Source organism: the organism of the source record quoted next (assembly GCF_019968985.1).
Source record: "MAG: Porospora cf. gigantea B chromosome Unknown PgB_NODE_692_length_12300_cov_133.968, whole genome shotgun sequence".
NCBI lineage: Eukaryota > Apicomplexa > Conoidasida > Eugregarinorida > Porosporidae > Porospora > Porospora cf. gigantea B.
Window position 1 is genome coordinate 1 of NW_027179211.1, and position 12,300 is coordinate 12,300.

General features: G+C 54.5%; 7 protein-coding genes across 13 annotated transcripts; 2 read left to right on the forward strand and 5 right to left on the reverse strand.

Annotated features, from left to right (window-relative positions):
* Nucleotides 1-87: 87 nt before the first annotated feature.
* Nucleotides 88-1,245, forward strand: KVP17_003721 (uncharacterized protein; the record flags this gene model as incomplete). The annotated part of the gene is made up of 1 exon (XM_068521329.1): nt 88-1,245. The coding sequence occupies one exon, from the start codon at nt 88-90 to the stop codon at nt 1,243-1,245; it is 1,158 nt and encodes a 385-aa protein (XP_068372313.1).
* A 58-nt stretch (nt 1,246-1,303) lies between these two features.
* On the forward strand, nt 1,304-4,332 carry KVP17_003723 (uncharacterized protein; the record flags this gene model as incomplete). 3 transcript variants are annotated; one of them, XM_068521334.1, is made up of 7 exons in its annotated part: nt 1,304-1,612; nt 1,641-2,344; nt 2,378-2,464; nt 2,492-2,767; nt 3,078-3,555; nt 3,583-3,967; nt 3,995-4,332. In XM_068521334.1, 7 exons carry the CDS (start codon nt 1,304-1,306, stop codon nt 4,330-4,332), a joined length of 2,577 nt encoding a protein of 858 aa, XP_068372318.1. The 3 variants fall into 3 exon arrangements, with proteins under 3 accessions (XP_068372318.1, XP_068372316.1, XP_068372317.1); XM_068521332.1 differs by lacking the exons at nt 2,378-2,464; nt 2,492-2,767; nt 3,078-3,555; nt 3,583-3,967; nt 3,995-4,332 and having other exon boundaries at nt 1,641-2,348; XM_068521333.1 differs by lacking the exons at nt 1,304-1,612; nt 1,641-2,344; nt 2,378-2,464; nt 2,492-2,767 and having other exon boundaries at nt 3,040-4,332.
* A 2-nt stretch (nt 4,333-4,334) lies between these two features.
* Nucleotides 4,335-5,391, reverse strand: KVP17_003719 (uncharacterized protein; the record flags this gene model as incomplete). 2 transcript variants are annotated; one of them, XM_068521325.1, is made up of 2 exons in its annotated part: nt 4,335-5,162; nt 5,191-5,391. In XM_068521325.1, the coding sequence occupies 2 exons, from the start codon at nt 5,389-5,391 to the stop codon at nt 4,335-4,337; spliced, it is 1,029 nt and encodes a 342-aa protein (XP_068372309.1). The 2 variants fall into 2 exon arrangements, with proteins under 2 accessions (XP_068372309.1, XP_068372308.1); XM_068521324.1 differs by lacking the exon at nt 5,191-5,391 and having other exon boundaries at nt 4,335-5,144.
* An 81-nt stretch (nt 5,392-5,472) lies between these two features.
* KVP17_003724 (uncharacterized protein) lies at nt 5,473-5,964 on the reverse strand (the record flags this gene model as incomplete). The annotated part of the gene is made up of 1 exon (XM_068521335.1): nt 5,473-5,964. The coding sequence occupies one exon, from the start codon at nt 5,962-5,964 to the stop codon at nt 5,473-5,475; it is 492 nt and encodes a 163-aa protein (XP_068372319.1).
* A 565-nt stretch (nt 5,965-6,529) lies between these two features.
* Nucleotides 6,530-9,406, reverse strand: KVP17_003720 (uncharacterized protein; the record flags this gene model as incomplete). Of its 3 annotated transcripts, XM_068521328.1 has the most annotated exons (4): nt 6,530-7,776; nt 7,832-7,933; nt 7,962-9,341; nt 9,370-9,406. In XM_068521328.1, 4 exons carry the CDS (start codon nt 9,404-9,406, stop codon nt 6,530-6,532), a joined length of 2,766 nt encoding a protein of 921 aa, XP_068372312.1. The 3 variants fall into 3 exon arrangements, with proteins under 3 accessions (XP_068372312.1, XP_068372311.1, XP_068372310.1); XM_068521327.1 differs by lacking the exons at nt 7,832-7,933; nt 7,962-9,341; nt 9,370-9,406 and having other exon boundaries at nt 6,530-7,786; XM_068521326.1 differs by lacking the exons at nt 6,530-7,776; nt 9,370-9,406 and having other exon boundaries at nt 7,927-9,261.
* Nucleotides 9,407-9,465: 59 nt separating this feature from the next.
* On the reverse strand, nt 9,466-10,491 carry KVP17_003725 (uncharacterized protein; the record flags this gene model as incomplete). The annotated part of the gene is made up of 1 exon (XM_068521336.1): nt 9,466-10,491. The coding sequence occupies one exon, from the start codon at nt 10,489-10,491 to the stop codon at nt 9,466-9,468; it is 1,026 nt and encodes a 341-aa protein (XP_068372320.1).
* An 88-nt stretch (nt 10,492-10,579) lies between these two features.
* On the reverse strand, nt 10,580-12,264 carry KVP17_003722 (uncharacterized protein; the record flags this gene model as incomplete). 2 transcript variants are annotated; one of them, XM_068521331.1, is made up of 1 exon in its annotated part: nt 10,580-12,264. In XM_068521331.1, a coding segment is annotated over one exon (1,685 nt), but the record flags the coding sequence as incomplete, so codon positions are not given. The 2 variants fall into 2 exon arrangements, with proteins under 2 accessions (XP_068372315.1, XP_068372314.1); XM_068521330.1 differs by having other exon boundaries at nt 10,580-11,938.
* Nucleotides 12,265-12,300: the final 36 nt, after the last annotated feature.

Below are 12,300 nucleotides of genomic sequence, written 5' to 3' on the forward strand. Positions count from 1 at the left end.
GTGAACGCCCAATCCATCGACGATAAGCGCGTCCGCACCCCTCTCGACATTTGCATCCGCCGAAACCACTACTATCTGGCATTGCAGATGAAACTTTGGAACCTCAACCGCCGGGTACTGGGGCGGATTGTCCTCTTCAGAAACAACTATGCCTGGTACTATTGGCTGATGTCACTGGTCAACGTCAGCATTGCATGTGGCATGATCAAGGAACTGCTGACGGCCGACACCGACTATTGGCCCGCTGCTCTCGTTTTCCTCTTTTGTTGGTTCGCTCAGGCGGTTTGCTGGATTGTCGCCTTCAACGCCAACCCTGGTTTCGCCAGGAAGAATGTCATTCCCGACCAAACGAAGCGTTGTTCCCGTAACTTCGCACAGGATGTCAACAAGTTGCCTGTCATCAAAGGTTTGAAGGATTCCGCTACACGAGCCCTGCACACGTTCGAGAGAGACGCACTCTCAGTCAATTTGGAGCTAATGGACCTTAACCGCAAGTTTCGGGGGAAGCGTCACGGCGGAGAGGAGGAGTTTAACAACTGCGCCCACAGACTCAACAATATTCGCGACGGAGTCAACCGCCTCCAGGATCGCATCGCCGATGAACGACGTAAGCGGTGCGCTCGAGATTATGCCGCTCTGGTTCTGGACGGCAAAAGCAAGACCGTCTGTCTGACTTGCCAGATGGTGAAACCTTTCCGCGTTCACCACTGCAGCGACTGTGGCAACTGCATCCACCGATTTGATCATCACTGCATATGGCTGGACAACTGCATTGGTCGTGGGAACCAGCGGTCGTTCTGGTTTTTCCTGCTCTTCACTACGCTGGGCATTCTGGCCTTCTGGGTGTTGTTCGCGCTGTTCGTCGACGTCGAATGCACCGTGCGGAACGCAGATCACGGGCTGGCGTCCGATATATGGATGCTCATGACTCGTCCTACCTTCCACTTTGGCTTGTTGGGGTCGCTGCTCAACGTTATGTGGCTGACGTTTGTCTCGTACCTCCTTTTCCGCACAACGAAATCGATGATCACCAACATCACCTTCTATGAGCATCTGAGGAAGCCCCAACACATCCAAAATCGGTTCAATGGAGATACCTACGGCTGCTTCTGGGATATGCGGGACTTAAGCTGCGTATCGTTCTTCAGCAACATTATATCATTCTGCTCATTGGATGACAGCAACGACGGGTCTGCGTACCTTCCGCTACAGGGCGCCCCCAGAAAAACCCGCCGTCCGCGATGATCTGTGTGAAACTCCTTCGTGCCGTTGTATACCTTTGAATCTGCCTGTTTTTCGGATAATGTTGAAGGCCAGCACGCTTGCGGAAGCGATAAAGGTAGACCTCAGCCCGGAAGTCGTTGCATCAATTCCCTTTAAAGGTGAGGAAACAGACATAGCCGACATTGTGAAATTGCTGAATCCTGAAGAAAGTCCTCGTCTGGCACTGCTGCTGCGATTATGGTGCCATGAATCTGATTCGGACGCCTGGATTATGCTGACGTTCGTGCGGAAAGTAGATCTGCATCTGAACGAGCTTCTCAACGCTCTGATTGAATCCTTGGAGCTGCGACGGGGATTTCTGGGAACCTGCAACTATTCCCGCGACCTAGTGAGTCGAAAGAGAGACGGCCACTCAGACGCGACGCAAGGTGCAGCAGATGTTCGAAAGAGACGCTTTACGGACGCCCAGCCTGGACCCGCTCGCGAAGGCCACAGTCTCTCTGACTCAGTCCATGGACGTCAGCCTGGGACATAGCTGCCTCGTAGCACTAGACGCGATGGCGGGGTCGGAAGGTATCTACAGCATTGAGCTGATTCTGACGCGAGAAGACGTCGTGGAGTGCCTTGGGTTCGGGCCGCTCCACGACTTAGGATCGCTCAAGAAGTCCATCACAGGAAAAGATGCTCGCTACTTTCTGCTGAGAGCCCATGGGGAGATGGCACTGATCATGTACCTGACTTCCGAGAGCTCAACACAGGTACGAGTCCACTACAGTGCGTCCAAGCTACCCATTAAGCGCGCGCTAGAGCGTCAGGCCAAACGCAAAATCCAGTTCAGTTCCGACCTGCGGTCTGTGGATGCCCTAGACACCAAAGAGCTCTCGCGATGCTTGCAGACGAAGCACGTGCAAGTAGTCCCAATGGCATTTTGGGAAGAGATGGGAGACAGTACGATGCAGCACATCCACCGAGTTATCGGCACGGACAACTTTGCCGGTCTGAACAACTGGGAGGCTATCACGCCGTTTCCGGTATCGACACGCCTCTCGAGCTCTGTGGCGCTGAAGCCTTGGAATGCTCGGACACTAGAAGAAGAAAATCGTTGGAGTTCCCGTGTTGTGTGAGTATAGTGTAACAAAAAAACGTAATTGAGCCGTATGGATCAAGACCTCCTCACCGAGCTGCAGGACACCCAATATGCCCTTCAAGAGACTAGGGCAGAACTAGACCTGTTCAAAACGTGAGTCCGGTCGTCATCACTAACCAGATTACTTCTGGAGAAAACGGTGCAGTTGGACCTGACCCACAAAGAACTCGTCAGCCTGAAGAGATCTTTGCAGGCCCCGTTACGCCGACAGTCGTCCGTCAACAGGAGCGACGACCACAGCGTTGCTAGTGTCACCAGCGACCGGCGGTCGATGACGGCTGCGTCATCGCACGCCACGAGGTGCCGTCGGCACGTGGCGGCGTCGAACCTTCCCTCCTTTCCGAACCCACGGCTTTCCCTCAGATCTGACGGAACAGCAATGTTATTTGGCGCAAGGTAATCTGAAAATAATAGATGAACGAATTATGGGAGTGGCTTACACAACGGTAATGTCACGCTAACCTAACAACAGGGCGTCTCCACCATCCGAAGAACAGGAACCTCTATATCATCTTGAAACCCAACGAGGCATGACATCCTCTGTATTGCATGCTGCAACGCCGCAGCCATCGTATACGAGAGAGCCGAAGGAGCCTCCGAGACCAACACCGATGTCTAGCACACCTCCAAGACCTCCACCTAGCCTGACGTCGCTCCCACCTCGCCCGATGTCGCGGCACACAACTCTGGAGTGCTCGTCATCCAGCTCCATGGAGCCTCTTCCTCGGCTAGTCATCGACAACACGCGAGAAACCTACAGCGATGAAGAGATAACTTGTGCCGCAGAGGCCACAACCGGGCAATGGGTGCGCAGCCCTCGGCTCAGTCCCGCGGAGCCTCCAAAGCGGACGTCCAAGGAAGACACAAGGTCGACGACCGATCACAGGACCGACCTCCAGCGGAGTCGCAGCCCAGTGTTAGCTCCTCGAACATCCATGGAGGCTCACCTGTCCCGCAGCGAGACGCTGGAGTTGGTTGACCCCCTGACCGCCCAGTTCCGCGCCAGTTCTGTCACCATGGACCCCGCGGGAGCGCCAATCGTCTCTGCCTTCTTGGACGCCGGGAGCTGCTTGGTCGCGGGCTCTTCGACTGGCGGGGTCACACGCAAAGCGTTTCCGCAAGGCAGGGTATCCTTTTTAAGGAGTTCCAAAGGGTCGGGACTCCGTTTTTTGTCAAGGCCATCTGTAGGCGACGGGCTTCCGTGCACACAGACCAACCACTTGGCCGTCGTCGCTGAAAGATGCATCGAACTATACGAAGCTGGACCCTCAGGCTACGCACTCACCCACGAGGTGCGAGGTCACAGCCTACGCACCACTTGCTGCGAGCTGATGCACAATTTGCTCGTATCAGCCGGCCTGGACAAAGTGCTACGCGTCCACCAACTTAGCAGTGGGGACGTGAGGGAAGCTGTATACCGGCACAGCGGTTTCACGACTGGACGCCTGGTGCTGGTGGACGGCTACTCCGTCTTCGTCGGCGGCCATAAGAATGGAGACGTTACTGTCTGGCAGGTAGATCCGACCCCGGAACTCCTCACGCGATACGAAGCTCTTCACGAGGACGAGGTGATGTCTGTCGCTGTCATCCCTGTCGGTGAGTTGAGCTGTGCTTCGCATACAGACCGCAAATTGATATCGTGTGGCAAGGATAACACACTCGCTTGTGCCGACATTCAGGGTTCTCGGCAGACCAGTACTTGCCACTCACTTGGACACTCGGTCGTGGCAACAGGGTGTCTGGAAATGATGGGCCCCGACGTGGGCGTGTGCATGGCGAAGGTGAGTAACGACGGTTTCCGCGACGGCTTTCTGGTGTGGCGGCACACACCTGCTGGAGTCCAAATTGTTAGGTCGATGGTGTCGTCACACCGAAGCCCTATGACCTGTCTTAGTGTCTCGCCTGACAAGCAGTCGATCGTTACAGGTCATAGAGATGGCACAGTGCTCATGTGGAAATGAACTTATGGCTTACAACACACCACACGACGCCAGTAGTCTCGAGAGCGGCAGGTGTCTCGTGGCTCGTCTGAACGGAAGAGGCCCTCCACAGTGCAGACCGGGCGTTGTCCTGGCCGCAACGACTGGTGGGTCAGCAGATTTCCCGGTGCATGCAGCCGGTCTCGTTCGAGGAAGCTTTGCAGCCAGGCTTCGTCAGTTTCAGCGACAGGAGTGTCCTCGTTAAACCACTTCCGGTCGTCAGGCGCTCTCTCGAGAGCAGTGTGAGTCATTTGGTTCAGCGGGCTGCGAGGAGGGTAGAGGATGTCCGTGCTGCTAGGCTGGACGGAGTTCGCTGTCGCAAAACTTCCCGTTCTGGAAGAATCCTTGATCCACGCGGTCTGGAGTCCGGCACACGAACCGCGAGACGAGCAACCTTTGGAGCGTTTCACCTTGTTCTGCAGAGAGTCTATTTGGTCCTGTTGCCGTCTTAAAATGTCGACAAGCTGCTTCTTCTCAGCGGAAGTGAAGCGAATGTCGGATTGACGAGAGGGGTGCCTCCGTATGCCATAACTGGTCGCGCTGCGATGGGACTGGGGGGAGACCGCGTTCAGGAGCCGGTGAGGTTCCGAAGTAATGGAGCCCACAGGTGAAAAAGCCTGCGACCACGGGCTGCCGAAATGGGAAGGGGATAGTCTCATGGTATCCGAAGGTTTCACCTCGGGCTTCCGATACCCTAGTGAGTCCAGGCTGACCCGACCAACGCATGTCGACGGGGAGGGACTGCTTAGCATGGACATGCGTCCGTCAGACGGGTAGGCTCCTGTCAGCTGCATTATCTGGTGTAGTTGGAGCTGGGTGAAGTCCCAACCACTGCCTCACTCGCTGCTCAGCAGTAAGCATATTCCGGTTCTTATGCAGGCGAGAAATCAAAGCGTGCTGCTCGCTTGACAGCACCGATCCTGGTCGGGCAGAGGAACTGGAAACGGACGCTGGCAAGCCACCCAGCGGATTCGACGTGTCAGACGTTAGGTCAAACTTCAGGCGCTGTACGTCGTCCTTCAGATATGCAGTGCGGTGCATTAATCTGACAAAAAAAAACCGTCAACGGCGGTGATTTAAACTATGCAAGTGCTCATGTTAAACGCGAGAACAGCAGTTCTCTTAGTTTCTTGGACTACTGGACGAGTCATCTCGCGAGCGCGAGAACAGCAGTTCTTTTAGTTTCTTGAAGAGGCAGATGGCTGCAACCAATGCTAAAAACGCCACCACTCCAACAACAATGAGGAGTATCTGCCACCACGCAAGCTGCCCAGGACAATGCGACTTCTTGTGACAAGTATCGCCAAGACACTTGAAAGGAGGGTCGAATCGGTCGGCAGCCAGACAGCCTGGTGTATTAATCACGCCGTAATAGCCTCCGGCGGTATCAAAGTCCCCATCGCACCACACGCAGTGGTCCGACTTGGCACAGGAACCACAGTCTGTGTAGGTAGCGCAGAACTTGTCACAGTCGTAGTCAACGCCTTCATACTTACCACATTTCAAAGAGGACACGCTATCTGGAATCGGGTCATCTGGAAACGAATCGAGACCCAGAGCCAAAGAGTCGAGACCCAACGCCAACGCTGGCAGCCAAACTAAACTGAGCATCATCGGGCTAATCTGAGGAATTTTGAGTCATGTGGGTACATATGTGGGACTCGCTTCGAGGGCACGAAACACCTATCAGGACCCGCTTCTGATAGCGAAGATGCAACACGTCTTGTCACTCGATGCAGTGAAAATGACCTCATCAAGCAGTCGGACAGCAGTAGGGACCTTCAAGCAGATCACGACGCTAGCCCAATATGCGTGGTCTTGCCTTCAAGCAGTGAGGGTGTAATCTTTCATATCTTCTGATTTGATGGACGTTCTCTTGCTGATACTTCCTCTAGTCTGGACGTCTGGGCGCTCACAAGTCGACTTGGCGGAGCTTACACCAGCGCAGACGGTTTACCAGCCCCTGTCTTTGGAGCTCGCACAAGTCGATCTGAGACAAGCGCACATGATCCACCAGCCACCGCTGGTAGGGCCTGTGACAAGAGTGCCTGAAGTAGAACCTGAACGCCTGTTCGAAGAGGCCAGTCCCTGTTGCTTCCCTGTGGACTATCCAGGTCCCCCATCTGCGCTAGCGCGCCCAATTCCGCACCAGCAATCGCGCACCATGCAGTGTTCTGTGTCATGAGCAAACGTGACGCACTACGTCACTGAAACTCCATGGGACGCTGGCTGGCGCAGCCGTCGGAAAGACGACATAAAGGTTCTCAGGCGACAGGCCGAGGGGAAACAGCTGGTCGAACATCTGGGAGAAGTGACGTTGACAATTCGAGATGAACTGAGCCGCAACGACAGCTTGTTGTTCGCAGATGTCCTTCGTCATCGCGAACTTCTTGGCCCTCGATAGGAAGACCTCCGCCACTGTACGGGAGGGGCCTGTCATGTTGTGGATGCTGTCTATTCCGCCCATGTAGGTGGCCTGGCGAAAGTTACCAGGGTGGAAGAGGAACGCCGCGAGTAGTAAACTCGCTGCGTCCCTCACTTGTGGCAAAATCGTCTCATCCGGTGGTTTCCTCTTGAACAGCGGATGCTTCAGAAGCGTTGAGGGGGTCGGTCTAGCGGCTGGCGCTACTATGAGACACTGTCGCACTAGGTCCTTCACGGTAGCACTCAGTGGTGGCGTGTGGTTCAGTGAGTAAACTCCGCGGTATGGGTAACGCATCATGGATTCCCGTGTGAAAGGCAGTTTACCTGTGTGGAGAAAGTAGACCAGCACGCCGAACGACCACACGGCCCCTTTGGGGTGAGGCTTACCGGCGACACTCTCGGGAGGGTAAAACCAGCACTCGTAGGACTTGGGAGGGTGCAGCGGGCGTCGGCAAGTCGGAGTCAACGTGGCCCTTTTGGCTGAGACGTTGATTAAGTATGGCAGAAGGAAAGGAGTAGAAACGTGGTGCTCCCACATGCACTGCAGACCGGTGAGGATGTCCCGTAAAATTTCCACGACGGTGGAGTACCGAAGAACATTTAGGCTGATATACTCCAGCAGAGACGTGCTCGGCTGCTCCTGTGTCACGAATGCTACGTGTGGCGAGCCGTCTGAGTAAACTTTCAGACTGTGAGCAATATTGGGATGTTTCACAGTCTGAAGCGCCACCAGCTCGGCGATAACAGGCTGATATAGGGACGTGACGTGTCGGAATCCAGTTGGTCCCTTGCACACGAAGGTGTAGACTGACGTGCGTGTCACACCGCTAAGCAGTGACTGCCTCCAGGGGCTGAACACGGCCCGGGCGTCATCCGTAGGTCTAAAGTCCCTAACGGACACGTTCCAAGGCGCAGTTTCATCTTGCCATACCTCCGAGTCGGTGTCGCAGTCGTTCTCGTTTGCTTCGGTGACGCTGGACTTCCGTTCCGTATCGGAGCGCTCTGTGCACATTGTCAGCCCAGAGGACTGTGCACACAAGATGTTACGTCAAAGTACCGTCTGTCAACTGCAACAGCATATTCGAAAACTCTGCGAAGTCAATCTCGCCGTCATTGTTGACGTCTACCTCTCCGATGATTCTCTCACAGTCCTCACGGTCTGAATGACAGGCGGCGCAGAAGCTTACCCATGTTAGAGAGGGAGAATATTTCCATAAGCTCGTCCACAGTGATCCTCCCAGAGCCGTCCGTATCGAACAGTGCGAAGGCCTTCTGCAGCCGGTGCTGCGACAGCAGGCTCTCCCTGTCGATGGCGATGGTGATGAACTCGGAGTAGTCCAAATACCCATTGTTATCGAAGTCGACACTTGAGAGGATGTCGGCAACCTCCTCCCGAATAACTGGGTCGTCCAGGGAGTCGGGGTTAAGTCCTCGGAGCTTGAGCAGCTCTTGGTAGCCGAGTCTAAGCTCATCGGCGTCAAGTCGACCATCGCCGTTGGTGTCCAGCTGTTGAAAAATAGCTGTCAACTCCTTCGTCTCCTCGGCGGTGGTGAGTTTGCTGGCCATGTACAGCATGGCTGCCTGCCCCAGCTTCTGCTGGCCGCGGAACTTTCGGATGTTCGAGAGAGTGGCTTCTAAGGCAGGCAAGTCGCTCTTATCCGTGACGGCGTTTGTGCGAATCCAATCGCTATCCAATACCTGCTGCGCACTCCACCTCATGGATGGCACAAAAAAAAGCATGTTCTTGATGAGGTCCTTGGCATCTTTGCTAACGTTCTTCCAGACAGCTGCACTGAACGAATAGCGTCCTGACTGTACCCGCTCGAGAATAGACTGCTCCGTGTTACCAAAGAAGGGCGGAGAGCCCGACAGCAGAATGTAGAGGATGACCCCCGCCGACCATATGTCACATTTCTCGTCGTAGGTGCCGCGGAGCACCTCGGGAGCGATGTAGTAGGCAGTTCCAATACGATCCTGCATCTTCGCTTCAGTTTTGAAGGCAGATAGCCCAAAGTCGATTATCTTTATCAGTGCGTCGGGTTGCTTCGACTCCAGCAGCAGGTTCTCGGGCTTTAGATCGCGGTGAACGACCTTATTCGTATGCATGTAGTTGATTCCGGACATAACTTGCTTCATGACGCCGGCAGCGTCGCGCTCGCTGAATCGCTTCCTCTCCACGATCACATCGAAAAGCTCGCCACCGGTATAGGCTTCCCCTACTAGGAAGTAGTGTGACTTATCCTCAAAGAACTCGAACAGCTTCATAATGTTAGGATGATCCAACTGCTTTAGGAGTTCTACCTCCTGAAGAAGGCTGTCGGCATCGGCGGTCTTCTTCAGGCTCTTCTTTGATATCACCTTCACAGCGACAGGCATACCGGTGGTTTTGTCTTTGCATAGAATCACCTCGCCAAAACTTCCTTTCCCGAGTACTTTCACACCCTTGTACCTCTCGCTCAAGTCGCCCTGTTTCTGGGTAATGAACATCGATGTCGTGATGGCTGACTGACTTTTCGAGTTCTCTCGCATGCGGTTGCGGGTCTCTGCATCGACGTCCACAGTTTTGCCTGCATGGGTAGTCCTTAGATAGCCAACCTTTCTCAGCTACATCAATGCTTAGTTCCTGTCCCATTTGTGTGCGTAAGGGAACTTAATCATGAAATAGCTTTCTAGAAGATCTATGTTCATTCGTCACTCATCAATGGTGGTCTCTTCCGCCAATGACAGGAAATCCTCCTCTGTCAGCCCTGACAGAGGATCATCGGACTGCACTCGTGTCTGCAGCTTGTTATTGAAGTGGATTCCACGGCGGTTACACGCCACCAGTAAACCCAAAACCGCGTCACTGTCCATATGCCGAGCGCGCTGGTTCTCTAAACCGCACTCCACAATAACTTCTTGTATGACGGCCTTCATGGCAGCTTCGGAAGGCAGGGCGAACTCCTCACCTCGCAAACTGGCAAGCAAGCGCGCATTCTTGAGAAGGACGCTCAGATGAGGCTTGAAGCTAGCAGCCATCGTTTTGTTCTTCCGAGTAAAAAGGATGCGAACTAGCCCGTCCCACTCCCGAAAGTCGACTTTCGGCAGGTCCTTGCGAGGTCGAAGCCGCACCACCATGGAGTCCACCTTGGGGGGAGGGTTGAAGGAGTTCCGGTCTACCTTGCAGACGCGGTCGACACGGAAAAACAGTTGCGTATTCAGACTGAGCCGGCAGTAATCCTTATCTCCCGCTTTGGCCATCATCCGCTCAGCGAACTCCAATTGGAACATCAAAACTGCACTGCGGAAGAGAGGTCGGTGAGCTACGAGTTTGAAAACGAAGGCGGAGGAAATCTGATACGGCAGATTCGCCGCGCAAACGTCGAAGGGCCCTAGGTCCATCTTCAGCGCGTTGCCTAATGCCACATCCAGGTTGGAGTGCCCGCTTGAAAACGCTCTCTTCTTTACCTCTGCAACCATGCGCTCGTCGATGTCCAAGGCACGAACCCGGTTGCAGATGGGGAGCAGCTTCAGAGTCAAGTTCCCAGTTCCGGGCCCGATTTCCAGCACTGTGTCTGACTTTTTGATCTCCGCCGCCGCGATAATCTTGTCCAGAATTCCAGGGTTCCGCAGCAAATGTTGGCCAAACTTCTTGTTCATGGCGAACGGGGCTTTCTTGGCAGCCGTGTAGGGCTCGGCACGTTTGGCGGTCTTTGCGCGGCGTACAGGAGCTGGCATAATTCCAAAATTGATCACCACGAACAAGAGGATTAAAGCGCCTGCTGAACTTGTAATATTCAAAACAGTTTACAGAACCGACAGCACATCACCTATCAGCAGTGGAGCACACCTGCTCCAGGACGTAACGAGCTATTGGATCTTCCGGCGGCGAGGTGCAGAGCGGGACTGATACACACCGTCTGTAGTACCCGTCTGCATCCGTTGCTGCCATCTCCAGAAGCTCGACGCATAGAGTCCGTTGATTTCCAAAGTGGAGCGACATGCCATCTCCGTGCTGCTTCAACAACGGAACCGAATTGACGGGAGTGCCAGTCACACCCTCGAAGTTGGTAGCGATAAGTCGGCCTGGCAAGTCCTCAGGCAGCCGCCGGTAGACGCCAAGCTCCAGCAAGTCCGCTACCTGCTGAGTAATCGCGCCTGAGGAGAGAGAGTGTTGTTGAATGATGTTGTGGTACCATCTCGGACGGAGTTGTCGCTTCTTCATCTCTGCCTTCTTTACCAGTCCTTTCACCTTGCGAACGGCAACGCTCGTTTTGAATAGAGTGGCGTGTGGTTGGAATAGCGACGCGGTTGCAGTATTGTACCGCTTGTAAAGGTCATACTCCGCATCCTCCATCCTCTCTGAAGGTGACCGCGCCTCTATGTAACTTCGCTTTTCCTCCTCATCCAGAGAGGAGGTAGACCCATTGCTGGAGAGACGACTTTCCTCTCGTTGTTTCTCGAGAATATCCTCAATGATGTCTGGGCTCTCTCCGGTCGCCACTAGGCGACGTCGAAGGCGCTCTAATTCTGTGGCTGCGTTAAGAGCTTTCTTGTGCTCCTGTTCGCGTCTTCGTTCGCGAATCTTCCGCTTCCTCCGTTTCTTTTGTTTGGACGTCTTCGGCGGACTCGAGTCTGCGTTGCTCCCCGGTCGGGGAGTAACGACCGATTCAGTTAGGTCGTTCAAAATGTCGACATCGTCGGCAACGCGAGAACGCGGGGACGCATCCTCACCGGTTTCCGTCTGCTCGTGACATTTCTTGCATAGACGCAAAGAGGGGACTTCCGCATCCTTGATAGGAAGATAGTACGCTGTCGATGCGGCGGCGCCCTTGTTTACGTCGACACCTATAGACTCTCTCACCACTGCTAGCGCTTGACGCCTTCGTTGGATTGCCTCCTGGGCATCATTCGAGAGTTCCCCACTGAATGCGCCATTGAGGTGTGAACCAGCCCCCACCATGGCTAGTTCTACCTTAGAGAAGCACACTGCGAGAAACTCGTGGAAGTTAGTCAAGAGAGAGGCCACACGCTTGTCTGGCGCGGCAAACATCACATTGAGCCCGAATGTACCAACAGTGCTCAGGTTGACGTCCAGTGGCAGCAGTTCCGTCTCCAGCGCAGCGTGCGCCTGCGGCGTCATGCATCGAGGAACATACTTCACTAGGTGCTTTGCGCGGAGCATGGAACTGAACTCGGATGTCTCCTCGGAAGTAAGCCCATGGCTTGAAAAGATGTGGTTTCGACGCGCTTCACAAAACTGCTGCGCGGCCACACGCAGAGTTTCGATGGCGTCGACAACCTCTCCAGGTTCCAAAGCCAACACCAAAAGTGTCAGGTGAAACTTGTCAATACCAGTCGCAGCGCATGCGAGTTCAGAGTTTGCGGAGATCACTTGTCTTTGGATGGTCGCTGCACGTTCGACGATTTCGGGTTCGTCAAAACGAAGAGCTATGAAATGAGTGGCTCTCTTGAATTTCTTCTGGGGCTTAGCCGTCGTAGGACCGGCATCTGCAATGGTTTGCTTCGGTCCCAGCCCCAGTGCGG